Source organism: Sarcophilus harrisii, chromosome 1 (assembly GCF_902635505.1).
Source record: "Sarcophilus harrisii chromosome 1, mSarHar1.11, whole genome shotgun sequence".
Taxonomy (NCBI): Eukaryota; Metazoa; Chordata; class Mammalia; order Dasyuromorphia; family Dasyuridae; genus Sarcophilus; species Sarcophilus harrisii.
In genome coordinates this window covers 31,185,167-31,211,487 of record NC_045426.1, presented here as the reverse complement: position 1 = coordinate 31,211,487, position 26,321 = coordinate 31,185,167, and the positions used below count along the sequence as shown (strand labels likewise).

Sequence of the window (26,321 nt, the reverse complement as noted above, 5' to 3'; positions counted from 1 at the left end):
TGCTGTTTCCTCCTCCACATGCACACAACTTGTGTGTGTGTGTCCACATTTTACAGTCATATACAGGATTTATTGCATGTAACAAACAGGTAAAGGCAGAGGGGAAGTCCTATCTCCAATAGCAGTTCTATAACAGGCTCTCTTGAAACTGAATTTCATTCAATACTGATATTTTATCTAAAAATCTTTATCTAAAAGTACTTTGCCCTTTTGTCCCCTCTTGGAATCCCTCCCTCCCCTTCAAGAGGACCGTCCTTGTTGCCTAAGTTACCTTAAAATTACTTTGTTTTTACTCTCAATATATATCATATAGTCAGGAAGCCATAGTGGATACAGACAGGATCAGGAACATAAAGCTAAAACATGTTGCTAGAATTTATAGTCACGAATTAATATAAAAGATATCATTGAGCATTAAAAGAGAGACAAACTGACATGATGGACAGAAAGCATATTAGGCAATTAATAAATGTTTGCTGACTAGGTGATTGAGCGGCATTGGTGAAGGGGTTTCTTTACTGTGGAGTTCTCTTTCTCACTAAAATCCTGAGTCCAGTCCCTATCCCCATATCTTATATTTACCTATATATGGAGCTCTCCCAATAGAATAAGCATCTTGAGAAGGGATCATCTACCTTTTTAAGGGCTTACACAGTGCCTGGCACAAGTGTCTAATAAGGCTCACTGACTGATTGAAAATTGAGGTAATTCCATGGGTCATCATCAACAATCACTTCCTCTTTTAATGGTTAAAAAGACATTTTCCTCCAAAGCCAAAGAGTTTAAACACTTTGATCATGTGTTTAAGAAAAAGTCTTGTAAAAATTGATAGCAAATTTTATACCCCCTATTTGTGTACTCTTCAAAATCAGAGAGCATCATCACCATGACAATCATGACAGGCGATGCTGCAGAACTGTGAAAAACTAAACTGCAAGAAAAAGGAGTGTGTTTTTGCTTCCTACTTTAGAATACAGAGATTTCCTCTGGTAACCTCTGAGCAGCATTGCTGTAGAAGGGGGTGTTTGAAATGTCTGAACACTTTCACTGGGAGGAAAATATACTTTCCTTCCTAGAGAGTGAATCTCATGCTATAGAACTGTAATATGTTTCTATAAAATATTTAATTGAGTAGTTATCACAGTTGATCTGAGCATACAGTGTCTTGATTTGGACCTTTTTTCCTTCTCTTAAGTCAAACGTTATTTTAGTTTAATTGGTACTTCAGAATTAAACAGAGATAAACTATTATTTTCCCACTAATTACAAAATGTCTTTTTTTTGTTTAAAGATTGCCTCTGTGTGCCTTTGGATGGAAGATGAAATTGGTCATTGTTGCCTTTCAATAAAATACAAAGGAATTATTTAAATGAATTATCTATCCAGAATATTTATTTCACGGCGTTCCAAATGGTACAATTAGAAGGTAAGGGGAGAAACCAAACCAAACAAACAAGAACCAATTACTGACGTGAGTTTTCCACCATTCTTCCTAGAACCACCACAACAAAAAGTGATATGAGTAATACAAATAGTACTCAACAGAACTCAAGATTTGTTAAATGGTCAAGCAGGACACAGGGTACAAAGCTGCCTCTTTTCAGAAAGGCAACACTCATGCTCATTTGTAGCACAAGCTTGCTGGTGCAAAACCGATTACGCCAACTTAAAGAACTTATAGAAATCTAGCAATATATTTTGCTAGCCTCCCACATAGCAGACTTCAAATCTGTAAACAGAGTGGGGAGTGTGTATCCAGTTTTCATTGCATGGAATCAAGCAGAGGGAAAAGCAATACATAAACTCAGCTCTTAAAAGAGAACAATAAGTAATTTATATACAAAAGCTTACCATCCCAGGGTTCGGCGGAGTAGGGGAAAAGGTAGGTCTCATATGATCTATTCTAATTAATAGACAGTTTTATTCACCTGTATATATACCTCCATATTTTTGTTTCTTAAGGCTGTTTGGGACTCCTTTAAGATATAAACAATATTCATCATTGTATTAGACATTATTAACACTGATCAATACTTAGAAATATGTTCATTATAACAAAGAATCAAGGGTCATTTTATCCCCTGAACAAACACAGATTTTGTTCAATTTATCTAAACGAGTACAGACTAAAAGACTAGAAATATCTTAGGACATAATAGGAAGGTGGGTAACTTTTGCTTGGGGTCTCCTCTTCTCCAAAACGTCAAGAGTTGGCTATAGTTTGGCCTACCCACATCTTGCCACCTACTTAAGTCTCTAGGGCTCTCTCTAGGGCACCTCACATTTCAAACACACACACGGGAAGTGAGTTCTGGACAGGAGCAAAGGAAAAAACTATTCCTGCCACGTTTTACTGAACACCAGGCCAGAGACACTTATTCTTTTCCTTTACTGATATAATCGGCGAATTTGTTGAAGTTGTCTTCCTGCTGCTCCAGAGCGTCAAGAATGATGCCCATTGGGGTTTTCTTCAAGCCAATCCCTTCCATTTTGTTCTCCAGTTTATTCTTGATGTTCCGAAGTCTCAAAGAAGCATGGATGAACATCACTAGAAAAGCAAAAAGACAAAAATATTTAAAATTCATGTTCATTCTCCCCATGAACTCCTTCCATCGTTCTCAAAATTTATCCAGCCCATGACGGTTAGTTTTTCATTTTATCTGGAATGGGCGCTTCTCTTTCCCCCTCCTCCCTCCCCCGAAGAGGGGCTTTTCCCTGCAGGAGCACTGTAGGGCTGGCTTGTTTCTCAGCTTCTCCCCCCCAATGGGCCGGCTTTGAAATCCCACTGACTCTAGGTTTTCTCTACAGGAGAATCAGGCCAGTAAGTTATAACCAAACCCGAGGCTTTTGACTTAGAATCTACAGTTATAGTTTAGGGGCTCCATGAAGTTAGGAGAAACCATCACCTCTTAATTTCCACCACCTCTAACTGAAAACGAATATTGCCCTTCGCTCATGAGTATCAGCGATGAAACATTATGGAAGGGATTCAGTTGTAGGCTGAACCAAACTATCCATGGGGTCCTTTAAACAGGAAGGAGAACAATGCCCTGTAATAGTTTTAAACCTTTTACAAGTGTTCCTGTCCCTATTTTAACAGAGGATCTGCCAGGATGATTGCGCAGAAATATTTGGAAAGCGGGCTGGGGAAAGTGCCCCTTTAAATCTGCCTTTGAACAAAGCCCCAGCGCATTATTAAATGACTTCTCTCTGCAGAACACCTGCGAAGTCCTGTCAGGAGAGCCGAGAAGGCGGGTTCCAGCCGGGCCGGCTCCCAAGCCTAGTTCTGTCTCTCTCCAGTCAGGGCGCCCTGAGGCCCGGATTCAGAAGCAAAGCAGGAAGAACGTGGGGCTGGCAGAGCCGTCCGGCTAAGGCAGAAGTTTCCAAATGGGGCCAACCCAGAGAAGGGGGGTCGCCGTGATGACCACGTGAAGGGAGCGGCAGCGAAACAGAGGAGGGGAGAGGTAACAAGCATTTATTAAGCCCCACTGGGTGTCGGAGTCTGGGCTAAGCCTTTCACAAACATTAGAAAAACTCTGTAATAAAGAGGCTCTATCGCGGTCCCAACCTTACAGATGAAGAAATGGAGGCAGGTAAGTGATTTCTCCAGGGCCCCAGGGCTAGGAAGTGTCTGAAGCCGGAGGGGCCCTGATTTGGCATCCAAGTGCTGCCAGCCACACAGAAGAACCTCCGCTCTTTTGAGGGAGACACTACTTGTCCTCGGCTCCTAAGCTTTAGGTACCCACAAACTTCAGAGCCAGGAGATGTGTCTGAAACTGGCCTGGGGAGCTCCCAGCCAGAGAAGGAGCTACAGCACAGTGGCCTAGCGGTCACCCAGCCCCCCAAAGGCACCCAGTGGGGGGACCCCAGGACTTCCCAGGCCAGCCCCAGGAAGCTTTTTTCTGACCGCAAGCCCACATTTCCCTGTGTCCACTGTTTCTGCCCCTGGGGCTGAGGAGAAGCAGTACTGTGACTCTCTTGTCCACAGGAGGCAGAGGGGTATCCCAGTAGAAGAGTGTGGACCTCGGAGTAAGGTTCAAACCCTGCCTCGGGCACTTAATGGTTGTGCCCTCCTGGGCAAGCCATTTGCTCTAAACCTTAGTTTTCTAATCTGTAAAATGCACATGAGACAATCTTTGTAAAACACTCTGAAAACTTTAGGGCGCAATAGAAATATTATTGCTGCTCATCTGAAAATGAGAGAGCTGAGCTCCCTTCCAGCTGAAGACCCTGTGATTCCCCTTCAACACTTGAAAACAATGACCATGTCACCCTAATTCTTTTCTACTCTAAGCTAGATGAAGCTGCTTCCTTTAACTTAGCCCCTGCGGTCCCCTAACCTTTCTGATTTCCTTCCTGGGGCACTCTACAGCTTCTCAAGGTCCTTCTTAAAGGAAGGCTAGAAAAGAGGCATCTAGCTAGGGGCTGACCAGGCCTGAGAATCTCCAGTTAAGACTATGGGCTCCTTCTTCCCAGAAGCTACAGCATCTCTCGGTACAGAACGCATCTGGTTTCTCTCTACCATTCACAGGACAGACTCACAGTGAGCTTCTGTTCCACTAAGACCTTTGCTTCTTTTTCAGCTCCCGTGCTGTTTAGCCCCACTTCTCCCATCTTGTACTTCTACAGGTGATGCTTTTGAGCAGTGGTTTATGGTTAGTCCTATTAAAGGGTATCTTCTCTGACTCAAACTGGCTGAAATCCCTATGAAGCCTGATTCTGCTTCTCAGGCCTTGGGCAGCCCCACGGGCCTTGGGCCACCTATAAGTCGCAAAGGCGGAGCGGCGTCACTTACGCAGCAGAGGAAACGTGATTCCAAACACGAAGACCATGACGCCGCCAAAGAAGGAGATGAGGAAGTAACTGGACAGCATGACGGCCATGACGAAGGTGGTGGGGTAGCGCTTCTTCAGGTGGCGGAGGGTGTCCTTATTCTGGGCGGCGCAGACGAAGCCCGTGAACACCAGCACCACCACCGTGCCCCCCAGGATCATGTTGAAGGGACTCAGGAACCTGCGGGAGGCAAAGGGCAGAGAAGAGTTAGATCCGGGCAGGGCGCGGGATCGTATGGGCGATTATTGGAATTATTAGCAATTTTTACAGCATCCACACGGTGACTCGAAGCCCCAGGCTTCTGACAGAGTCAGAAGGACACAGAGGGGGAGAGAGGGCCCTACCAAGTGCCTCCTGAGCTAGATGGCCCGGGGAGAAGGTGCAGGGCCATCAGGAAGCCAACCTCAGACACTTCCCAGATGTGTCCCCCTGGGCAAGTCCCTTAACCCGTTTCCCTGATCCATTGGAGAATGGCAAACCACTCCAATACTTTGCCAAGAAAACCTCAGGGATTTCATGGTCCACAGGGTCATGAAGCATTGGACATGACTGAACAACAAAAGAACAAAGCGCCTACGACGTGTCAGACCCTGTGCTAAGGACTTTATAAATATTATCGCAGGCTAAGTGAAGTGGGCAGAACCAGGAGAACCCCGTGCACAGCAACAAGATTATGTGAGGAGCAACTGTGATGGCCAGGGCTCTATTCAACAGTGAGGTGATTCAGGCCAATTCCAACAGACTTGTGCTGGAGAGAGCTATCTGTACCCGGAGAGAGGGCTATGGGGACTGAGAAGCTATAGTATCTTCACCTTTTTTGTTGTTGGTTGCTTGCTTTTTGTTTTCTTTCTTACTCATTTTTTCCCTTTTTGATCTGATTTTTCTTGTGCAACATGATAAATGTGGAAATATGCATAGAAGAATTGCACGTTTAACATGTTGGGTTACTTGCTATCTAGGAGACGGTGGAAGGAAGGGGGAAATTTGGAACACAAAAGTTTTGCAAGGATGAGTATTGAAAACTATCTTTGCATATGCTTTGAAAATAAAAAGCTATTATTTTAAATAAACAAACAAACAAATAAATATTATCTCATTTGATTCTCCCAACTACCCTGAGAGGCAGGTAACACAGGATAATAAACTTAAAGATGAAGGGATCTTATTAGCCATCTAGTCTAATCCCCTCGTGATGAAGATGAGGAAACTGAAGCTTGGATGAAGTTCACAGGATCTCAAAGGGATAAGTTAGCTGAGGGAGGATTTGAACCCTGGACCTCAGACTCCCAATCCAGGACTTTTGCATTTAAATCTTACCACTTTCACTCAGCAGCTGTGTAACCCTGGTCCAGTCACTTAGCCCTGAGGAGGAGAAGACATTTAGCAGCCCAAGCACTCTGCTGACCCAAAGGCCCTTTGCAAACATCTCGTGTTATTACCATTGTCTAAAGATCTACTAGGGGCCAGTTAGTCCAAGCCCCTCCTTTTATAGGTGGGGAGATGCCTTGTCCACTGCTGCCATAGCACCACAATGCTTCTCACCATCGACTCCAGGTCTGGCTGGCTGGGGCATTTTCTTTATATTTTTAAAATTCTTTTTCAGTTGCATTGGACTCTGTTACCCCATTGGGATAACTGGAATGGCTAAACATTTTTTTCTCCAGCCCATTTTACAGATGAGGAAACTGAGGCAAACAGGAAAAAAGTGATCTATACAGGGCCACACAGCTAGGAAGGGTCTGAACTCAGGTCTCCTAGACTCCAGCAATTTATCCAATGTACCAACTTTGTTATGCTTAAGAGCCAAAATTCTCCTGGAATCTAAAATTGCAGTTTATGTCAGCTTGACATTTAGTTTTTTAAAATAAATTTTATTGATAATCTTTTTTTTAATCACCAAAATTTCTTCTAGCATTTCTTTCCTCCATGTAAGCCATCTAAATATGATGAAAATGTTTTTTAAGAGAAAAAATCAGCAAAACCAATCAGCAAATTTTTTAAATGTTTGAAAATAGGATCAATGTGCCATCCTTATGAACCTAACATCCCCGGGAGTGTGCCTTGTTGTGATCCCTCTGCAGAGCCCTGCTAGTCCTTTGGGATGTGGCAATGTTCCCTTTTGATGTATGGCTGCTATTCCTTCTCTTTACATTGTAACTATTGTTTTCTTGCCTCTGCTTACTTGAATCTGCATCCCTTTCTATTAGTCTTAATAGATTTATCCATATTCATCCTATTCATTAGCTGGGCTAGTCTAAAGTTTAATGTAATCAAATTCATCTAGCTAATAAATGAGAGTCTGTATGACATAGTAGATGAGGACCAGTAACCAACATCCCAAAGCACTCAATCTTGCCCATTTTTAAAGCTATTTCGTAGCAATTACACAGCTCTTGGGTATGGGAAATATACACCATAAGGTGGGAACAAAGTGCAAACCCACAGAAGCAGGAAGGAGCGGGCTTAATCCTTTTTCAAAAATGGGAGTTGGGCACTAGATACCATTAGAAATTGGTTTTTTATTGATTGTGCAATTAAGCATAATATTATTATTAATATTTATACTGTATACAACCCTTGGAGTAGAGAAAACACCACAAGGTAAAAACAAAGAAAAATACAGGAAGAGGAAGAATGGGCTTCATTCATTTTTTAAAATGGAGTTAAGTCACTAGGTGCCATTAGAGTTTGGCTTTTTATGGAGGGAGAAAGGCTAAATGGCATCTTACTGCAAACAAGAGTCTCATGGGCTCAGACTCATTATTATTCTTGAATATACCTAACACTAATGGGGAATGAGGAAGGATGATCATGGCTGAAATGCAATGAGAACCTAGTCTAAGTATCTCTTTCTTTCTTTTTTTTTTTTTTTTTGCCTTAAATTTCTTTTATTTTTACCTCTTGATTTCTTTTTTCTATTTATATATGTACATTAATTTTTTTAACACACATTTCCTTATGAGTGATGTTGGGAGAGAAAAATCAGAACAAAAGGAAAAAACCACGAGAGGAGAAAAAAATCAGAAAAAAAAAAAGTGAACATAGCATGTGTAGATTTACATTCTCTCTGGATGCAGATGGCATTTTCTATCTAAAGTTTATTGGAATTGCCTTGGATCACTAAATTACTGAGAAGAACCAAGTTTTTCATAGTTGATCACTGCACAATCTTATTGTTACTGTTTACAATGTATTCCTGGTTCTACTTGTTTCGCTCAGCATCAGTTCATGTAAATCTTTCCAGGACTTTCTAAAATCATCTTGTTCATTTTTTTATAGAACAATAATATTCCATTACTTTTATATACCATAACTTTAGCCATTTCCCAACTGATGGGTATCTACTAATTTTCCAATTCTTTGCCACCACAAATATCTCTTCCTTTTCAAAGAAACATTGAACAAACGAACTTTTGAAGAAAACACATCATGTGACTAGATATGAGTATTTTCCCTGAAATAAACTTCAAAAACTTTTGTTCAGCTTTTACATCTTCTTTATCTCTAAATAAAACTTTGTTCTCCCTCACCAACGCAGAGAGCTGTTTTCCATAACAAAAAAAGTTAAAGTAAGAGAAAAAAAGAAAGTGGTTCCATAAAAGTGACCAATATATAACTGAGTCAGACAGCACAAGCAGTCCCCTACTTCTACAGAGTAGTCTGGCATATGCTGATATGAAAGGAGATATTATGAAGCAAAATAAAGGAAGAGGTAAAGTATAATGGAAGGAAGAGTATAAAGTGCTATATGGGACAATCTTCTATGCTTCTTTGTATGGCCAGCACTTCACAACACAGGTTTTTAAACATTCCCAACAATAGAAGACAAATAAAATACGCGCTTGCACTGATGGTTCCCCACTCCTTCCCTGAGATGTATTCCTTTCTTACCTCCGCTTCAGAGGGTTTTACTCAAATGCTCTGTCCTAGGGGAGGCCTATACTGGGTTACTGGAGTTCTCCCTCAAGAAAAAAAAAAAACTTTATATATTTCCTATTTACTTATATGTGTTTGCATGTAGATATCTACACATATACATATTCATATCTATACCCCTATATATATTTGTATATATGTGTGTGTGTGTGTAGCTCTCCCCAATTTTTAGCATGACACCTAATACAAGGTAATTATTTAATGACTGTGCATTCATTCATTCATTCATTCGATTTACCCTTCAATAGAATATGAGCTACATGAGAGCAGGGACAGTTTCATTTTTGTCTTTGTATTCCCAGCACATACTCTAGTGCCTGGCATACATTAAGTGCTTAATAAATGTTGACTGAATGAACAGTCTTCTCTGAGGAACTGGAGAGCTCCGGGTATGGAATGTTGCACATGCTCTAAGGTGGGGCTGTTTTTACCAGCTGGATCAGTTTTGCTAATCTTTTTCTTTGTTTTGAGAGAAGGTTCTAGGGCAGTATACTGGGAAATCACTGATGTTTTCTCCAATGTACCATCTTTTTTTACTCTTAGGAGTCAAAATTCTCCTAGAATCTAATAATTCTAGATTATTAGATGGATCTAGAATCCATCTAATTAATTACATTACATTAGATGTAATTAATACATCTAATTATGTATTATAATTACATATATACATAATTGTATATTATGTATATATAATTATGGATGGATTGGAGCAGGGGCCCTGGAATCAGGAGGACCTGAATTCAAATCCCACTTCAGACACTTCTTAGCCGTATGATCCTGGGCAAGTCATTTAACCCTGTTTGCCTCCTCCTAAAAACAGTATATACAAAAGGTATCAATAGAAAATAATACCTTGTTGCTACCTGGATGAAGCTGAGGCACAAGGAAACTAACTGCCTTACCTGGAGTCACATGGGAGTGGGAGTCCCAGTCCCAGTCATAGCTAACATCTCCCTGTGTCAGGTATGGTGCTAAGAGTTTTACAAATATTCTCTCGCTTGGTCTTCACCAGAACCCCGGGACAGAGGTACTATTATCCCCATTTTATAGATGAGGTTCCTGGGGCAATCATAGGTTAAGTGACCTGTCTAAGGTCACACAGCTTACTAGGTTCTGAGACAGGATTTGAACTCAGATTCAATTTGATTCCAGGTCCAATGCTCTATTTCACCAACTGGCTGCAATTAAGTATCAGAGGCCATTTAATGGCCGAGGGCTATGGTCAGATTTGATTTTTCATGAACATCTTGGCATTTTCCCCACTGAGTGTAAAGCTGTTCTCATAAGAAGCTGAAGCAGCAACTGTATGACTCCTAGCTGAGAGCAATCAATGCCAGCTGTCTGCCTGAACTATATTTCCTTAATATCCTTGAGATCAAAATTTCCTTAAAAGTGAAAATAAAGCTATGGAAAAAAACAAAAAAACAAAAACGAAGAAACAGATCTCTCCTATTTTCCTCCAGACAAGTAAAATAGTTTGAATGCAATGCCTAGCTATAATGTCTATTTCGTTTTAAAGGATACCCTTTCCTCCCCAGTCTGCTTCTCACTTGCTCCAGCTGCTCCTGCGGTCACTACCAGAACAGCACAAAGGCCTGAAGAATCTGTTTTTGGTTTACAACACACCCAGCTCCAATCTATAATTAGAAGAGGAATGAAGCTTCAAGACTGGAAAAAATGAACAACATTGCTCAGGGCAGAAATCCCTTTCAGCCGTGTGCATTCTTTTCTATTACTTTTTCCACGGGGCGCTGGATTCTCTGGACAAGGCAATGAATCTTGTGGTGCAACTGCTGGAAAGATCATTATCACCAAATCATTCCAAAAAAGAAATAAAAGACAAAACCCACAGAAAAAAAAATGGCTGCTGCTTTTTCCCCCCCAAGACATCAGTACAGAAGCTGAAATTGGTACTAGGTATAGATGAGTCAAACTTTAGTAACAGTTGTCGTGTTAGTCATATGTCATAGGAAACCCCAGGAAGATTCATACTCAACTTTCCATAAATACACCATCCATATTTCGGGCAGACAACTGGCGTTGCTCTCAGCTAGGAGTCATACATGTGCAGTTGCTGCCTCGATTTCATATGAGGACAACTGTACACTCAGTGGGGAAAATGCCAAGATGCTCATTTAAAAAACTCAAAAATGTATAATTGAATCATTTTCTTTTGGAGATGATACATTTAAAAGGGCCTTCCTTATAATGAGTAATAAAGAGCCATAACCGTCAATTACAGATGAAAAGGATTGCTGGCTTTTAAAAAATAAGCTGGGAAAACTGGCCATTTTGTCTGGATACATAATGTCAATACCACATAGCCTTGTTTATGCTACACTATTAACCAAGTGTAAAAAAAAAAATCAATTCTTCATCCTAAATAGAGTCGATTTCTCCATTGTAACTAAAGAGTCATCAAAACGGGAGGGGTGAGGGGAGAAGGTTAATGAGCACTCCTTGTTCTAAGGAGAGAGAAGTTGGCTATTCATAGGTACTGACATATCACAGAGCCGGCCAAAGTAATTTAAGAGAGTTGACCCTCTTACGATCTTATTATAATTTACTGAAGAAAAAAAACAAAATAAAGTAAAACCACAGCATTCTATCCTAATCACCCAAGCAAAGATCTGTGGAGCTTGAAATTATCTTGGAGCAGAGAAAGTGATTTGTCCAAGATTATACAGCTTCATAAAGTAGCAATTTATTTAAAGCCAGAGATATGTGAATGGACTAAGGAGGTGATATATTTGGAAGATTTCTAAATTATTCTGCATAAGAATAATGCTAAGAATTCTGCAAAAGATTTATTTAAATCTAAGTAAATATATACCAGGGAGCAATAAAATGTAGTATTCCCTGCCTTCAAAAAGCTTCTATTTCTGCAGGGTGGATAATGGATTACAAAAAAAAAGCATATACAAAATGAATAAAAGTTGCCTTGTTGTTTGTGTTTTTTTGACATGAGAAGGCACCAACACCTGGGAGGGACTGGGACAGATTGATGTCACTTCAGCAGAGTTTTGAAACAATCAAGTGAATCTATAGAAGGCAAATACACAAGTCTAAAAAAATTAATTTCAGCCTGAAATCTATGTTGGAGTGAGGATAAATAAGTAGCATCAATACTTCTTCAGGGAGAGATGCTTTGGATCATCAAGTACAAATTCAACATATTAAAATGTAACTGGAAATATTTAACAACATAAAATACAGTACATAATCTTAGAAAACCACTCATAAGTGGAGATTTTCTAAGTCAATATGTGACCCACAGGTATCCTTACATATGATTTGATGGCCCCCATTTTTATTTCAGCTGATTAAGATCAGCTTAATGATCTAAAGAATAGATCACTACTGAACTATTCCAAATTATTTTTTACAAATGGAAAAAACTAGGACCAAGTAAAGACACTGGATTTTGTAAAGATCAGACAAATGGTAGTAAATAGTGCAAGTTGGGATTTGAACCCAAAGGCTGGCTCCAAATGCTAACAATACCTGGTATTTACATAGCACTTTATACAATATCCCATTGATATCCACCACGACCCTAGAAGAGAGATGTTTTTATTATGTCCCTATTTTACAGATGAGGAAACTGAGGCAAGCTGAGGTGACTTGTCCAGAGCATACAGCTAATATTTGAGGGAAGGCTCTGAATTCAGGTTTCATCCCTCTAAGTCCCATACTCTATTCAGTGTCAGATAAACTTAGCTTAAAAAAAGGCCAAGGTCCTCCATTGCATCCTGGGCCATTGCCAGTCCTCCTGACCTATGTCTTTCCACAGGACCCAGATGCCTCTGCAGGTGAGAATGGGACTGATGATCTTTCACTAACTCACATCCAATTCACTTGCAAGTCAAGCCTACATCCTCCTGATGTCATAGGTCCTCTTCAAGAACAAAGGAAAAACATTCTATCCACTATGCCACCTTGCTGTCTTCTTCTTTCAGTTCAAGTCCATTCTTCCATGACATCATTCCTTTCAACAAACATTATTAAGTGCCTACTATATGCAAAGTACTACCCTAGCTGCCACAAATTCAAGTCAAAAAAGAAATAATTTCTGTTCCCAAGAAGCTTCAATTTTACTGGAGGATATGAGGTACACAGATACAGAAACACAATATTATTAATTCATAATCACTAATTAAATAATTTAAGTACTAAATACCATTGGCCTAATACTTTCCTAATTATTCATTATGTTTATAACAGCCATTTTTTTCCACTTAAAACAAGGCAAGAATTATTTTTTAAAAGACATGAGTTAATTTTTAAACTGAAGAGACTTAACACAGATTTGAATTCATAAATTACTCTCAGCATAGGATGGTTCTTTTTCCCTTTTCACAAGGTTGCTACCTTTCAGCAAGGATGCGGGCTGGCGAACAAGCCACCTGTAAACACTTCAGATTAGGTGGCAGTGAGCAATGAACCTTATGAACTGAAGTACGAAGGGAAGAAGAGTAATGTGTGCATTCATAATCAGGAAGACTCATGTTCATGAGTTCAAATCTGCCTCAAATATTTCTTATATGACTCTGCGCAAGTCACTGCCTCAGTTTCCTCATCAGTAAAATTAGATGGAGGAGGAAATAGTAACTACTACCGGATCTTTGCCAAGAAAACTCCCAAATAAATAGGGTCATGGCAAGTCATACAAAACTGAAACAAATGAAACACGAACAATTAACCCTATGTACCAAGGTGTAAAGGGAAGGACAATATGTACATTTAATATCAATTCTTCATTGCTATCTTAGTAGACAACAATTATCTGAAAGTATGATTCTAAATCCTTTAAAGGCTCATAGAGAAGTTTGGTGTTGTGGATAAGCCACTGCAGTTGGAATCTGCAAGACTTACCTTAGCATTTATTAGCTATATAAGCAGGGGCAAGTACTAAAAAAATTTATATATATATGTAATACTGTGCTGATAATTAATGGCTACTAGAAACTTAACCATGATATATCAGATGTTTCTTATACCTGAACAATACAGCCACTTAATTTCTCTGGGTCTCATTTTCCTAATCTATAAAATGGGAGCAGTATTGAATTGAGGTTCCATTTTGTCTAAATCTAAGAGCTTATGAACATGATAAGTAGAGTGGGATCTTAATTCTACTTAGTCTAGTATTGGTCTCCAATACCAACTTGGGCATTCTCATTTTTCCTCCGAAATAATTAAAATATGGATGTAGAATTTTTTACTAAGCACGTCACAGTTATATACTCTTTATTTACTACAATCCTTTGAGATAGGTGGCTAAAATATTATTTCCACTTTACAGATGAAGAAAAAGAAGCACAAGTTGAGGCGATTTGTTCTAATTCACAGAACCAGCAAGTTTGAAGCCATGTTTCCTTTTAAAACACCTAGCAGACTTTAGTGTTCTTTTCCTACTCTGAGTGGGCTGGCTAGACACGTCACATCCCTGCATTAGCTAATGCACTGAAAATGGAAGAGGGGAGAAAAATAACATCTCTTAACAGGAAATGCTTTCAAAGCTGGGACTCAGATGTGAAAAAGCAAAGACTCGGAACAAGAGAGAGGGTATCTCTAGGGACAAGCAAGGTTCTAGGATGTCACTTAACTCTGAAATTGAATGGTGAGAAAACAAATGAATAATGACTAAATTATACTTGGTTTCTTTAGAGATAGGCTTCTTGCAAATACAAATTATTTTTAAAAAAGAATTCTAGTTCTCATATTATATTTTGTATAAACTGGAAAAGTCATTTTCCATCTTCAATTAAAGATTTTCCTAAATCAGGGGCTCCTCAACCTTAACAGGTTCCAAAGACTTGAATGGATTCCATAATGGGGGCAAGTTAAGTCAGCTACTTATCTGTCTGATGCTAAGCAAGTCATATTTCCTCATCTGTAAAATGGGGACTAAGAATCTTATGTCATAAGGGTGTTGTGAGGATTAAATGTGTTAACAGTAAATACTTCAAAAACTTTAAGGCAATATAAAAATACTAATTATTATTGTTAATTATGGTTACATCTGCAAATACTCATTTTAGTGACATTTTCCATAGAAAGGGTGGTTAGCTGAAATCAGTCTAAATTCCCCTTACTAGGGCAAAAGAGGCATGAATTTGCCATGATACCTGGGGGAAAGGGCAAAGGTTAAGGCAAGGAACTGAAGAAGCAAAGAGGGCAAAAGAAATTTGGGAAACAGAGCAAAATTATAAAGCACAGCCATGTAGACTGAGGAATTGTGTACTCGAGATCCCTGAGTCCTGATGGTGAATATCAAGACCCCAGTAATTCCAGAAATCTAGTGAGGTACATGGTGAGAGAGAAATGTTGTTTTTATTCTATTGGAGAGGTGTGCGGCTAAAACAAAAGCAGGGTCAGCCATCTGCATTTCCTAAGCCAGCAGTATCTTCCTTCCCTCTGACGAATAATCAGTGGTATCTATATAAAATCAAGTGATCTCAGGCTAGACTCCCACCATATTGGGTGACTCCTCTACACAGTTCACAGGAAGACATTCACAAGAGTTAATTATCATGGGACAGACAAGCATTGCTGGGTTGTGATCTGCTCATGTGGAGGGAGTAACCACATCAATGAGATAGACAAGTAAAGACATGTTGTTATGGATGGAGAGTGTTACTTGAGTTCAAGTTAATGGAAATCTTAATTCAGTCAACAAGCATTTATTAAGCTTTTATTCTAAGCTGGACATCTAGAGACACAGAGAAATGGAGAAACATTTCCTGTCACTCAAAGACTGCATATTCTAAAGGGGGAGGTATTTAAAGAATTAGCACGTACATGACATATGTAAAGCAGGTAACAAAACATTTCTGCTAAGGGGTGTCTGTTTTTAAGGGGTCTTATATTAATGTCATTAACCACCATTGAAAAGGTTTGGGCTAACTCCACAAAGGAAACACCAAGTGGATGAGAATGCCTATTGTCTAGTTTATTGATTAGTTTACAGCCTACAGTATGTTGTTGGACATCCCTCTGTAAGAGATAACTGTATTAGACAGTAACCACAAATGGACAAGGTTCCAGGGTTCAAATTTAAATAGAAAACTTGTTGAATTATCTATGGAAAGTTGTAGAATTCTTTTAATGGCCCCAAGCTTCTCACTGCAACAAAGGCCCACCTTGTTAATAACAATTTTAGTGTTGCTGAATGGTTGCAAATCATAAAACAATATGACTTTGGTGGGGGGCTGTTAATTATAAATTTAAAGACCAAAAAAAGGACCATTTATATACACACAGAAGACACATGCAAACACAAAATGATTCTGCATGAAATCTTTGATTTCAATTTCATACCTTTCACTTTAAAAAAATAAAATATACAAAACTCTACATATAACTTTCAAAACTGGCATTCTAGTCTGGGCTCCTGAGCTTCCTTCCATGATCTTCAGACTAATGACTGCCAAAGACTAATGACTAGTATAATAGAGATAATGGCAATAAAGAGATATGTGGTTAAGTGAGAGCAGATCCCAACCTGTAACAAGAAAGGAATTATAAAGAATCAAAGCAAAAGATGTCAATAAAAAGATAATGCTTCCAGTGGTCACTTGGCAAGAGAGAAGATAATGAGTAGATGGTCTTTGGGCCTCCTTATGCCAAGAGAAAGTGTGGCAATAAAAAGAAAAGAAAAGAAATCCAATAGTGCATTTATGGTAAATACAAGAGTAAGAATGGAAAAGATATGAGGAAGCATGGTCAGATTTCAATCTGCATCAAGGGAAAGAACATTCAAAAGATCACAGATTCACTGGAGCAAAAGCCCAGAGTGATCTAAGATTCTCCTTTTCTTAGCTCTTTGTCCTTCCCTTCCTAACTCCAAATTGATTTTCTCAAGGGAGGCTGCTAAAAACAAAAAAGTTGAGAGATTTGGTTTCTGTCCTCTTCTTACTACTAGGAGATCTCTCCAAAGGATTTTCAAAAGAAGTATTCTTTGGGAAAAATAATAACTGATCCTTATTAAATATATTTAATTAAAAAAAATAAACGTGATAACTTTTTAAAAATGTCACTTATATCTCCCAAGTACCCCTCCCTTCTCCTCAAAAGTCAACTTCTTTAACAAAGCATACAACGGATTTTCTTCAAGTCTGTGGGGGGAAAAAAACAAAAAACAACCATCACAATGAAAAAAAATCTGACATTGTATTGTGTGTTCCACACCCATGGTCTCCTAACTCTTCAAAGTAATGCTTTCAATTTTGCAAAGTGGCTTGTTTGAATCATTTCCCTTGTAACAGAAGCTGAGAGAGGAAAATCCTCTCTTTTTTACATCTTTTTTCACAAATGAGCAAACAACTTTGGCAACACAAATATTAAAACTGAGAGGCATCAGGGCCAAACAATCTTATTTATGTTTAGGAAACTTTAAATAGGAAATCTTGGGAAGCTCTAAATAACTAGATATATGGTTGTTTGAGTCAGTTTAGAGTGGCCAACATACACTATTTACCTACCCTGCTCCTTGGACTTATAAAGACTTCAAGTCCTTATAAAATATATTATGAAGTAAAGCCTCAATTCAAATGGAAATCTGAGATCATGGAGCAGAGGGGTCACTCATGGTCCGTCAGCAGCTAAAGAGAGAACCCAGCGCATGTCCAAAGTCATCTAGCATTCCTACCTGACAGAATGAGGTGAAAGGTGAGAATTAGAAAAGGATCTGTCATCCAAGATTTAATATCCCTCTATTTAAAACAGCAAAACTTCTATATCACCTTTGAGTTTGAGGAGTTGAAAGCTAATAAAAGCAAATGGTAGATGTCTGTGTTGTTGAAGAGTCTCAATCTGTAGGACTAGCAGAGTAACTGGCTTCAAACAATCCAACAAATCAAGAGCAACACTGATCAAAGCAATCTGAAGTTTCTAGTTCAACTTCAGGCAGCACAATATTAATAAAAGCAATACACCTTGTAATCAAAAGGCTCAGGTTTAAGCCCCAGCTTCTCCATGAGATTACACTGATCAGTTTCTAGGTCTTTTAAAGTGTATCTTTAGGACATTGTTGTTACTATATAAATTGTTTTTCTGGGACTGCTTTATTTCACTTTGCATCAGTTCACACAGGTCTTCCTAAGTTTCTCTGAAACTGTTTCAGTCATCATTTCTTATATTGTATAAGCATTCCATCACATTCATATACCATAATTCATTCAGCTTATTTTGCAATGGATAGAGATCCTTTCCTTCTTTGCCATAAAATCCCCCAAACTAAGCTTCATTTTTTTCTCATCAAAAGAAGAACTGCTATAAATAGTTTTGTGCAGAGATATGTTTTCTCTTTCTTTGATCTCTTTGGGATAGGATACTTACTGATGATCGGGCTCTCTCTCTCTGTCACACACACACACACACACACACACACCTTGGACAAACCTTACAATGGTCAGTGAATTGTGTTCTGAATTGAACAGACCATAGGCTGGATTACTTATGGAAAATGGCAGTTCCCTGAAATAAAAGCCCATTAATTTTAAATACCAATGTCCTATGGGTGTTGTCCGATTGAGTCATAAACATTAAGTCTCTGAAAAATTGAAAGTGAGGATCACTCAAAGGGTGATGGAGAGACACATGGTAGGTATGAGCCAAATGCAATATATGACATATAAAAAAGTCCATAGAATGTCATCAAAGAAACAGTGTAATCAAAAAAGATGAACGGTTAGTTCACAAAACAAGCATTAAACCAGAGGGGCGGCCATAGATGAGTTGAGTTCCATGTTGATGGAACAAAACATCTATTATGTGAGTGTACTACTACTGTGTGTAGTTCTATTTACTTCATTCTGTATCAGTTCAAACATATCTTCTCTTACCTCTCAGAATTCCACATACATATTTTGCCGTTAGCTGTTTTGCAATCATTCTGGAAGAGAAAGTTTCCCTTTCCTGAATTCTCATATTTTGCAATTCTTGGGTATTTTAATAAAAGTATGCTGGATCTGATGAACCCAGCTTTAAAAAGTAGCTCTTATTATACAAGCTGTCATCAAGTTGTTTTGCCTCTCTGACACTGTTTCCTCATCTATAAAATGAAGGAGTTGTATTAAATTATTACTTAGATACCTTCCAGACATGGCTGATTCTGTAGACTTCAAAATGAACTATATTAGAAAGAACAGAATGTAGTATTTGGATTTTTCCTTTAGTTTACTTATTTCATTTCCAGTTCCAAATTCTCTCCCTCTCTCAGCTCCCTCCCCTATTCATTGAGAAGGTTAAGAAATAATATACCCATTATACATTATTAGAAGTCATGAAAAATATATTTCCACATTAGCTATGTTGCAAAAAAAAAAAAAGCAAAAACAAGAAAAATTACAAAGGGGAAAAATGTTTCAATCTGCCCTTTGTGTCCATCAGTTCTCAGTTCTCTATCTGAAAGCAAACAGAATTTTTCATCATGAATTCTTTGAAATTTTCATGGATCACTGTATTGATCAAAGTTGCTAAGTCTTTTACACATTTGATCATCATACAATATTGCTGTTTCCATGCACCCTGTTCCCCTGGTTCTGCTCAATTCACTTTGTTTAAGTTCATATAAGTCTTTCCAGTTTTCTCAAACTACCTCATCATTTCTTATAGCATAATAGTATTCTATTACAATCATAAGCACAACTTATTCAACCATTTCCCAACCGATAAGCAGTCCCTCAATTTGCCCCCACAAAATAGCTGCTAGAAATATTTTTATACATATTGGTATCTCCCCCCCCCCCGCCTTTTTTTTTTAAACTTAGAATACAGTACTTGTGCACATATCTCTCCTACTAAATGTTAGACTACCTGAGGTCAGAGACTAGTTCTAATTGAGCTCTGTAGTCCCTACATTTTGCAGAGTTCCCCCATATATAGTTAGTATAAAATAAATGCTGCATGAAACAAAGATTTATTGAAGCATAATAGGAGATATTGGGAAGAATACAATATGAAGGGCTTTCCTTTGTCCTCACAATCTGAATTTATAATTTATATGGGGAGAGTATATACATATACAAGTATGTATAGTGTGTGTGTGTATGTGACACAGAAAGGAAGAGAGAGAAAGAGACAGAAAGAGATACAGTAATACTTATATACAAAACAAAAAATTAAATAATAGCATAAGAGAATCAAGAATATAAGACAGAATTCAAGAATTGTAAAAGGGCAGTCAAAACACAATTAATTTCCAGCTGCTTACAGGCAGCTGGGTCAGCAAGACTTACATACAAAATCTAGCCTCAGAGACACTTAAAGAGTTATGTGACTCTAGATAAGTCATTTAATCTGTAGCTCACTTTTCTCAACTGTAAAATAGGGATAATAATAGCACCTATTTCACATAGTAGATACTATATAAATACCTATTCTCTTCTTCCCATCATGAGTGAAAGTAATTATTTATTAATTTCCTTACTATATTTATTCTAAGTACAATTGTACTCATATTTATTTGTTTGTTGAAGATACAACTAAGCAACTTTGAAAAATAATCTCAATGTATATAATTAGAGGGAAAGAAATCGCTATCTAGGAGACTAGTACCTGCTATTATTTGTGAAGTAAAGGCATGGGGTTATAAAGGCTTTAAATAGGGATGGGAATGGAAAAAGGTTAATTTGAGAAATGTTCTAAAGGCCAAAGTGAACACTGGCAGACCATATGTGGCCATGGACGTTGGGGGGAAGTTGTAGCCAAAATGACGCCAAGGTTTTCAGCTTAGATGACAGAAAAAAGAGCAGATATAGCGCAGTCAGGAGAGGCCATCTTGGGAAAGAAGATCGTAGGCACCATTTTGTACTAGTGAATTTTCAGATGACTTAGTGCATCTAAGTGGCAGCTGATGACCCGCTGATTGCCATAGTCTTGTTGGGACACCTGAAAGGTCTGTGAGCCCCTTAAGTGCAGACTCTGCCTCAGACTCACCTGTAAAGGCCCAAAGAGATGCTTGAGGCGCAGAATCATCGCTGGCTAACTCCCAGTCCAGCCCTCTCTCCCCAAAGCCCAGCTGCCTTTATTATTTCAGTGATACCATATTATAATCCCTGATGAAGATACAAAGCCCTCTAAAGCTAGGAGGCCTTTGTAACCTAGCAACAGCTACAGGAGATGTAAGACCTAGGCGGTGATGAGATAATTGTCCTCAGATAGCTGAAAAGCTGTCACAGAGAATGAAGGTTCCTTCTTTTGTTCTAAAGGCAGAAGACCAATGGGACAGGACATACAAAGAGGGAAATGTCAGTTCAGTCCAAGACAATATTGTCTACAAGTTAGTTAGCAAGGACGACACTTGGGACTCAGTCAAGAAGACCTGAATTTGAATCACTTACTAGTGATATGACCCTGAACAAGTCACTTTGTCTGCCTCAACTTCCTCATCAGTAAAACAGGATAGTAGCAGCACCTGCCTTTCAGGGTTGTGGTGAGGATAAAATGAGCTAATATTTGTCGAGTGTTGTTCAAACTTTAAAAGTACAATATAAATGCTATTATTTTTTTAGATACTGCAATATGGGAATTTGTTTTACTTAAATATATATACCTGCTAAAAAAAGGTTTTGTTTTTCTTCAAGGGGATGAGAGGGAGAGAAAATAAATGCTTGCTAGATGAAGAAACATGTTTTAGAATACAGCACAGGTTAGAAACTTTTCAAATATGCCGAAATGTTTATACGAGTATTTTTTGTAGTAATAACTGGATATAAACTCCATGCCCATCTATCGGGGAATAACTAAATAAATTATGCTGCAAGAAATAGTAAATATGAAGCATTCTGAAAATAAAAGGGAGACTTTTTAATTTTTTATATAGTATATTATTTTTTATCTAGTATAAAAAATATCTACCTAATTAGGGAAAAGTTATATTTAGAAATAAAGGTTATGTAATGAACAGAGGGTACCTTTTTTTCTGCTGATTATCTCCAATTTAATCTATAAAAAGACAGATTAATTGAGGGATATCAGCATATCTCTGTCTTATCTGTATGAGAACTCCTTGAAGATAAGAGCTGGCTTTTATATGCCCAGTATCTGGCATGCATTCACACACATGTGCACACACACAAGATCAATAAAATTTATTTTAAAAATACATAACGTAGAGCCAAGAGAATGCTGTATATAGTAATAGCAATATTGTATAAAGAATAATTGTGAACCAAATTGCTTGAATATTATACTCAAATCAACTATAAAGGATCCATGAAGGAAGATGCTATTTACTTCCAGAGAAAGAACTGATAAATACAAATATGAATAGCATGATTTCATATATATATATATACATATATATGCAAGTATACGTATATATGTATGCATACATGCACATAAACAAAAAATATGTATGGAGTGAGAAGGGAGAAAAACAGTTCAGAACAAAATATAACAAAAAATAAACTAAATTTTAAAAAAGAATAAAAAAGTACACAATATTTTAAAAGCACTATCTAGCCATTAAAACAAAGAATGAAATAAGTTGGCTATCAAATAATTAATGAAAAAGAATTTATTAAATTCCTGTTATGTTTCAGGTGCCATGCTAAATACTGGAGAAATGAAGAAATACAGAAAACAATCATTGCTTGTATAAATCTTAGATTCTAATATAGGTATAGAAAAAAAGAATACCTATCAGCAATGAAGAAATATTAGATTGACTTAGATGGCCCCTAAAGATCTTTCCCAATTCTAGGTCTTTTAACCATTTTTCCTCCCCCCCCCCCCCCCCCCCCTTTCCGGAATGCTACAGTTAGAATTTTATCCCCTCCTTGGAAAATACATGTCCACACCCAATGCTCTCTGACTCAGAGATCTAGGGAAACCACAGTAATTGAACCATATTTATTCACAGGCCCTGATTTATGTTCTTGAGCCGTTTGGGTGGCCTACCTGATAATAGTCCAAAAGAACTTAAGAGTCAAGACTTGAGTTCAAATCCAGTCTTAGACTCTTACTAAGTGTGTGACTGTAAGCAAGTTACTTAAATCTCAATGCCTCAATTTGTCTTATCTTCGAATGGAGATAATCGTATTTCATTCAAAGGGCCATTTTGAGAACTGAACAGAATATTTCAGATGCTTTGACAAATTTAAAGCGCACTATAAATTTTAGCTATATTATTATGACATCACAATTAGATTCCAGGGAAGTTCTACTTAGATTAGTACTCTTATTGTAGACATACAATACAATAGGGCTTTGAAAAGTCAATAATGGATAAGAGAATATTTTTTCCGTCCCAAACCTCAGTTTCTGGAGTTATGGAAATCCTATGTAGTATGTGTATATATGTATATAAATATCTATAGTTATCCATCTCATTTATCTATCAATCGATACCCTGACTTGTGTCAACCAGAAATTATTTTCTGTTTCCTTTTTAAATACTAAATTCACATTCTTATCTCAGAAAATTGATCACCCGGTCCCTACTTCCTTTATGAGCAATATGATTCAGTAATAAAGCCTTAGAGATTGCTGACTCAAAGTCAGTTTTGCTTTAAAATATCACAGATCTTGAGCCACAAGGAATCTTCTAGTCCAAAGTCTCATTTTACAGCCTAGAAAACCAGTGAGTTCTCTACAAGAACTTGATCTGATTGGGGTACTGCGGCCATGTCTATCCATAAATGAAGTAATGCTGGGAAAGAGCTTTTTAATCCTCAATAGAAAGAAATGCAAGTTTCTAGAGACCGGGGACTATTTCATTTGCCTTTGTTTCTCCAGTCGGGGCAGACAAGGGAAGTGGCCTGGGAGTCGGGAGAGCCTGAATACAAGTTTGGCCTCTGACTCAGATCTGCCCTAAGGAAGGGCTGAGGGGCTGCGATAACTAATAATAATATAACCGATACCGTTTACCTAGCACTTGCTCTGCCCCCGGCACGGTGCTAAGTGTTCTACAATCACTCTTATTGCATCGCCACAAGACTCCGGGAGGCAGGTGTTAAATTTCCATTTAACAGATGAAATGCACAAGGATCTGCGGCTGCATCTGCACCGGCCCTTCCTGCCGCCAGGTCCAGGACTCTGGAAGCTCTGTGCACGCAAGGGCAGCTGCTCCCCAGGCTGGGCAAAGGCAGTCAGATCACGGACGCCCCCCCCCCCCCCCCCCCCCCCCCCCCCCCCCCCGGCCCGGGCCCGGCGCTCAGCCGCTCTCCCTACTACTGAACGACTAACGTACATTATCATCACCAGCCGGCAGGGAGGCGGGGGAGAGAGGCGGCAGCCCGTCCCCTCCCAGCGCTTGTGGAGCGGCGGCGGGGCCCCGGGGGCTGGGGAGGTCTGGGCTGTACCGGCAGCCACAAACCCGGAAGCCTTCTGGCTCCTTGCGGGGACGGGCAGGCCCTTCTCTGAAAGGGACAATAATGATTCCGCTGCCCCCGGAGACGCCTCCCAGGGGCACCGGGTGTCCAGATCCCCTCAAGGCCGAGGCCGAAGCTGTCCTGAAGGCACCAGCCGGGACGCTAGGAACCGCAGACGGGACAGCTCCGACCCAGTGGGGGGCCCGCCCGACACACCCACGCCCCCACCCACCCGCTACTTTCTCCCGTTTGGGGGGCCCTCGCTTCCCAGCCCGACTGGGGCGGCGCGGACCAGGCCCCCAGGTTTCTTTTCCCCAAGCATTTGCCCCTTAGGGCTCCCAGATTTGGCCAAGATCCCAGCGGCCCGAGGCTGGCCCCGAGGCCTGGGACCTGGAGGCGCTCAGCCCCGGCAGCCCCTGCGTGGGCGTCCCCACCTTCGCCATCCAATCTTCAGAACGTGCACAGAGCGCCAGGCTCGGGCCAAACCAAGCCAGCCCTGCCCCGCAAAGCTGACGTTCCAGCCGAGGCAGAGCGATAATCAAGGCTCACGTTTTAGGAGGGCGGCCCCCCGCAGCCGGGGGTCTGCTCCCCGGGGCGGGGGGGGGAGGGGAGGGAGACGAGAATCGCAACGGCCCGGGCTCTCCCGGGAGTGGTGGTTTGGGGGCACTCGGGCCGGCCGCTCCGGACTCGGGCCGAGGCCGTGTGGGGGAGGGGGCGGCCCCGCCTCTGCCTCGCCCCAGGAAGGGTGGCGGGCCCCCCGGGGCGCGCACTTACGTACCCCACGATGGAGATGACGATGGCCGCGACCACCATGTAGTTGGTCTGGTAGTAGAGCAGGTTGCTGACCACCCGGTTGTTCCATTTGGAGATGTCTCTGAAGTCGGGGCGCGCGAAGCGGTCGGAGCCCGGGAAGAAGTCGTCCCAGGCGCGGAGCGGGGGGACGTGGACGTCCATGGTGGCCGGGGAGCGGCAGGGGCTGGGGCAGAGGCGGCTCGCGGGTCCGCAGGCGGCGGGCGCGGGTCAGCTGAGCTGGCTTAAAGCGCAGGCGAGCGGCTCGGCCGGGGCGGGTCTCTGGTTGGCGAGTCGGAGCGGGGCGTGCGCGGATGCGGGAGGGCGGGTTTGGGGGCTCGCCCAGGCTGGGGCTCCGAGGCCTGCGGTTGGCCAGTGAGCCCCCGAGCGGCTCCGCTGGGCGTGGGGACGCGGACAGAAAAGGGGGAAAGCTAGGCACCCCCAAGTAAGGGAAGTGGGGGCTGCCCGCCTGCTCCTTTTGTACAGTAACCCCCCCCATGCCACTGGGAGGGGGGGCATGGATATTTAATACAGGGAGTACAGGGAGAGGCTCAGCAGCCCGTCTGAGCCTCCTAGTTACACGTGCGGTGGGCAGAAAAGTGGCCGTGCTGGCGGGATGCCCGGTCTGAAAATAAAAATAACCCCCTCCCCAGCGCTTCCCTACAACCCACATCATACCCCCAATCCCCAGCGCCCCCGAGTTGTGATGTGCCTCCTGCTTTCTCATGACTCGGGGCGGGGAAACTTTCAGAAAAGCGAAGATATGAAGCAGCATTCTGAACTTGGGTTAAATCTCCCTTAGCACCGAGCCTGGCACATAGTGGGTGCTTAGGAAGCCTTTGACTTGGGCATCGGGCGATTCCATCAGAATAAGATAGCTGGCCTCGGTTGGGGGGCAATTGCGGCCGGTAAAGGGGCAATTTGCAAAAAAAGGATGGAATACTATAATGAACAGTAGATGCTGATCCCAGGGTAAATACAAGGGGGATGATCCTGACACTAAAGTGTGAGATGAAGTCTTTATGAATTTAAAAGTCTTGCATGTCAATAATGACGATGGTGGCTGAGATATGGGGAGAGGGAAGGATTTCCTGGAGACCCCTCCCTTGTCATCTTATACCAAAAACCTAACACTGGCACTTACCAGCTATGTGATCCTGGGCAAGAGAGCCCGGGCAGGGAACAGGTTCAAACAAATGGAGCCTAGAAGTAGAGCTGAAAGGAACCATTGAGGCCATTTAACAGATGAAAAAACTAAGGCTCAAAGAGTTTAACTGACAAACTCAGAGAGGCAGTGATGCCTCTAGAGTGATACCAGGAGAGGAGGACTAAAGAAGGCACACAGTCAGCATTTAATTACTCAAAACAGCAAACATCAAATTAGGTGTTTACCTTGTCCCACCTCCTACAAAAGCCTTATCTGACCCTTCCGAGTTATCTTCA

At 40.6% G+C, this 26,321-nt stretch overlaps 1 protein-coding gene across 1 annotated transcript; it reads right to left on the bottom strand.

Moving 5' to 3' along the window:
• Window positions 1-1,370: 1,370 nt before the first annotated feature.
• ARL6IP5 (ADP ribosylation factor like GTPase 6 interacting protein 5) lies at window positions 1,371-25,180 on the bottom strand. The gene is made up of 3 exons (XM_031953837.1): window positions 24,868-25,180; window positions 4,796-5,013; window positions 1,371-2,548 (listed from the first exon to the last, which is right to left on the bottom strand). Exons 1-3 carry the CDS (start codon window positions 25,041-25,043, stop codon window positions 2,376-2,378), a joined length of 567 nt encoding a protein of 188 aa, XP_031809697.1. The 5' UTR covers window positions 25,044-25,180; the 3' UTR covers window positions 1,371-2,375.
• Window positions 25,181-26,321: the final 1,141 nt, after the last annotated feature.

What these genes read in the sequence shown, in the direction of transcription:
- ARL6IP5 (XM_031953837.1), bottom strand. Translation starts at nt 25,043, where the DNA reads ATGGACGTCCACGTCCCCCCGCTCCGCGCCTGGGACGACTTCTTCCCG. An exon ending in ATCGTCATCTCCATCGTGGG is followed by an intron (nt 5,014 to 24,867) that starts GTACGTAAGTGC and finishes TGCCTCCCGCAG; the next exon opens with GTTCCTGAGTCCCTTCAACA. An exon ending in AATCACGTTTCCTCTGCTGC is followed by an intron (nt 2,549 to 4,795) that starts GTAAGTGACGCC and finishes TTGCTTTTCTAG; the next exon opens with TGATGTTCATCCATGCTTCT.